The sequence below is a fragment of the Phaethon lepturus genome, unplaced genomic scaffold (genome assembly GCF_000687285.1).
Source record: "Phaethon lepturus isolate BGI_N335 unplaced genomic scaffold, ASM68728v1 scaffold31493, whole genome shotgun sequence".
Lineage (NCBI taxonomy): Eukaryota > Metazoa > Chordata > Aves > Phaethontiformes > Phaethontidae > Phaethon > Phaethon lepturus.
The window spans coordinates 1,289-5,074 of NW_010531692.1; the positions used below are offsets into that span (position 1 = coordinate 1,289).

General features: G+C 52.3%; 1 protein-coding gene across 1 annotated transcript; it reads left to right on the forward strand.

Annotated features, from left to right (window-relative positions):
* Window positions 1–614: 614 nt before the first annotated feature.
* Window positions 615–3,056, forward strand: LOC104618922 (glutathione S-transferase theta-1-like; the record flags this gene model as incomplete). Its single annotated transcript, XM_010284645.1, has 4 exons — window positions 615–702; window positions 1,392–1,542; window positions 2,121–2,297; window positions 2,850–3,056. Coding segments are annotated over 4 exons (623 nt in total), but the record flags the coding sequence as incomplete, so codon positions are not given.
* Between the last annotated feature and the right edge of the window lie 730 nt (window positions 3,057–3,786).

The following is a 3,786-nucleotide window of genomic DNA, read 5'->3' on the forward strand; positions in this document are numbered from 1 at the left end:
GGGGGGGCTGAAAGGTAGCTTAAAAGCAAACTCAAATCATATTTGCTCTGACAAAGGATATGCAAAACCCACATAAAGAGCTGACAGATCTGTAATAAAGTACTTGGCTTTATACGGAATCACAAAAATCTGTTTTCATCCGAGGACTAAGAAGAGAGTTGAATACAAATTATATTCTCTTCCAGGAAAAAACAAAAAAACCAAACCCTGCTTTCTCACTGTCCTGTGGTTCATGTTTCTGATACCGAGATCTCTTTCCTCCAAGGAGCTCGGTGTTCACTCTGCGTTTGTGCAGGACAGGTACCTCCAGGCGCAAACTTGGAGCTGATAGAGCCTTGACTTGACAAGCGCTGTTGGTATGAAAGGACTTTTAACCATTCTGACCTTTGTCAAGAGGTTGTTCTGGTATGCAGGCATAAGCAAGGAAGCTGACATCATAGGGCAAACCCATATTCACCCTGTGGCATTTTTGATTGCTTATAAACTTAAACAAGACTGTATTTTTACAACTAAAACCAGAACTTGAGGCCAGGTGGTCCCCACAGACTCCTCAGGTGTCTGCAGGCAGGTCCTGAGCATCACTGCCAAGTAAAACTTCTCATTTCCCTCCCCAGGGCAGCACAGGACGGAGGAGTTCCGGAAGGTGAACGTGCTGATGAAGGTGCCCGCGCTAAGGGACGGTTCTTTCACCTTGGCAGAGAGGTGAGGCTCAGAGAAGCTCCAACCCCTACTGCAGTGTTGTTTATCCTAATGCCTGGATTCTGCCAGTGCGCTGTTTGGTCCCTGCTGGGACTCCAGCCCAGGTGGCTGATTCCCCCCTTCCTGTCTGCTCCGCTTGTACATAAAATAAACCCACGTTTCAAGAGAAGCTTTCTCATGTAAGCAACTCACACAGCATTGATCGTGGAAAAATCTGTGAGCTGCTGCTTGGAGCCAGCCTGCGTGTAGGCAACGTTTCTGAGCCAAAACACCTGCCTGGGCATCCTCCCGCTCTCTGCCTTCAGCTGGAGGCTGTAGTTCAGTGCAGTAAATCTGGCGCAAGGCAGCCGCTGCTGGATGCCCGGCAATACAGAGCTCTGGTTTGGTATAAACTCATCCTGTGGCTCATATTTGCTCAAGAATGTCGATGGGGTAACGGTACCAGCCGGCCACGCCTGGTCTCGCTGGGCTGATGTATCAGGTAATCGCTGTCCACAAGCAGCTGGTCAAGCCAGCAGAAAGCTCTCTCCTGCTGTGCCCAGCTGGCAGTCGCGTGTCCTGCGCTTCTGCCTGACTCGGAGCAGGTTTGTATTGCTGCTGGCCCAGCAGTGCAAAATTTGGGGGAAGAAGAAGGGATGAGGTGCTTTAATCCCAGGTGACCAGCTCACTGGCCTGCCTTGCTCTCTGGGCAGCATTGCAATCCTCCTGTACCTGGCACGGAAATTCAAGACTCCTGATCACTGGTACCCATCTGACCTGCAGAAAAGGGCCAGGGTTGATGAGTACCTGTCATGGCAGCACGTCAACATTCGTGGGAAGGGGAGCAAGCTGTTCTTAACTAAGGTAAGGCCATTATATACCAAAAACTAAGTGCCAAGAGACGCGAGTGCAATGGCCCAGGAAGCATCTCCTGTGTGCGGGGCCCTTCTAAGCAAATGTACAAGCTCGGTGACAGATAGGAATAAAACTAGATGTGGAACTGGCTTGGCTGCTCAGCTGAGCCTCACCGAGGTGGCCCGAATACTTCATGCTGCAGCCGCAGCCCGGTGCGTGCACTGAGGTCCAGAGCAAATCCGTCCTGGGTGAGCAGCTAACACCAGACACAGCTCGCTGCCTTCTGCCCAGCTTCATGGAAAGAACAAACCTCCTGCTGGAAAACAAAATGCAGCTGCTTGCAGATGATGCAGCCTTCCCTTGAGAGGAGACTCTCGTGTTTGAAATTTCAGACTTTCTAGGGAGGAGACAAGGAGAGGCAGGAATTAATGACTGACATTAACGTTAATCTGCCAAAGGGGATTAGAAGTGCTATTTGTTCTCGTGCACAGCTGGCGAGGGATCCTTAGAAGAAGGCAGTGTGGGAGGGTGTGGACTAAATTTGGAGGGAAATATGTAAAAAGCAACTTGTTTCTTCTCCCTGCCAGGTGCTGCTGCCTCTCCTCACTGGCCAGCCACTTCCTCCAGAGAAACTGGAAGGTGTTACTGAAGAGCTGAATGTCGTCCTGAAGCAGTTTGAGGAGAAGTTCTTGCAGGATAAGCCCTTCATCGCAGGCAGCGAGATCTCTCTGGCAGACCTTGTAGCACTGGTGGAGCTCATGCAGGTGAGCATCAACCCCAACCTGTCGGAGATGTAGGCTGGGTTGTGGGCAGGCCGGGCCAAGGTGTGGCTGCGGCACCACCACCTCTTTAATGGCAGATCTTTCCCCTGCAGTTAACTCTTCAGTGGAGTTAAATCTTGTTCCCTTTTTACTTTGACCACAACTGAGTTTGCCAGGGAACACCTACTTTGGTGAGAGTCCTCGCTACAGAAGTACGGGCAGAATTCCTCAGAAAAAAGATAAATTACAAACTAGGCAGAGAAAGGAGAGATGTTTGGAAGAGATGTGTTGGCGTGCGTGGACCTCTGTGTTCTGCATTAGGCGGTTCTCGGATTAGCCATGGCAGTGCTCTTTCGCTGCGCGTCCCAGGGGACAGCAGCTGCCAAGGATGACAACATTTGCTTCCTACGAGCTAAGCACCAGAGATGAGCTCCACCTAATGCGATGACTGTCTGCTGCCTTGAGCCAAAAGCATATCCGTGCTTCAGTCTGGTCCCATCGCTGGCAAATGCGTTGTTTGACTCACTCCCGGGTTCCCTTGCTCTCTCTCTGCAGCCTGTAGGTGCTGGCTACAACCTCTTCGAGGAGCGGCCGAAGTTAGCAGCGTGGCGCAGGCGGGTGGAAGAAGCGGTGGGGAAGCAGCTCTTCCAGGAGGCCCATGAAGGGATCTTGAACGCCAAGAGCTTGACTGCTGATAAGATTGCACCCGAACTGCTGGAGCATTTCAAGCACCAGCTCCTGAAGCAGGCCAGCCAGAATTAAGCGGTTATAGTCTAAGTAAAATGGATTCTTTTCTGCAGGCTTTTTGTAGTATTTCAGCATTTCTTCTAAAACCATACAGAAACACCAGTCCACAGCCTTTTTGCAAGTTAGAAGGGAAGAAAACTACACCTTAGACTGCAGTGAGCTGCTTTCCCCTCTTGTTTACTCCAGGTATGTGGGCTGTAGCCCTATAGGCTTTTCTCTCTCGCTCCAACACCACTGGATCTGCTTGAGGCCAGAGGCAATTCGGTCCGTGTGGGAACCGAGGCCAGTCAGAACTGCCCTTTCCATCTGGGTTTCGAGTTTTCCAGGTCACAGCACTATAGACGGGGCAAAGGTTTCCTGAGTGTATGGCAGAGCAGATCTGTCTGAAACAAGAAAAATCACTGAAAGTGGCTTTTACTTTGCAACGAGCTCAGCTGGCAGATTTTTTCTCTTTCAGCAGAGGGACGGGTCAGGCCCCAGCCCTTGGCGGGGACCCTGCCGGGGCTCTCCCAGAGCACCGGGCCACTAGAGGCTGCTGCGTCACCCGTGGGAGCAGAGGGACCCTGCGCTGAGCGGGGGGCTGCGCAGGTACCCGAGTGGGGCCTCCGGCCTCTGGGAAGGACGGGTTGGGCCGGTGAACACAGATCCGCGACCGCAGGCTACTTTACAGAGAACGGCCCGCGCAGCTGAGAAGGGCTGCGCCTCGAGGCGAAGCTGCTGCCAACCGCGCGGTCTGCCTCCGCGA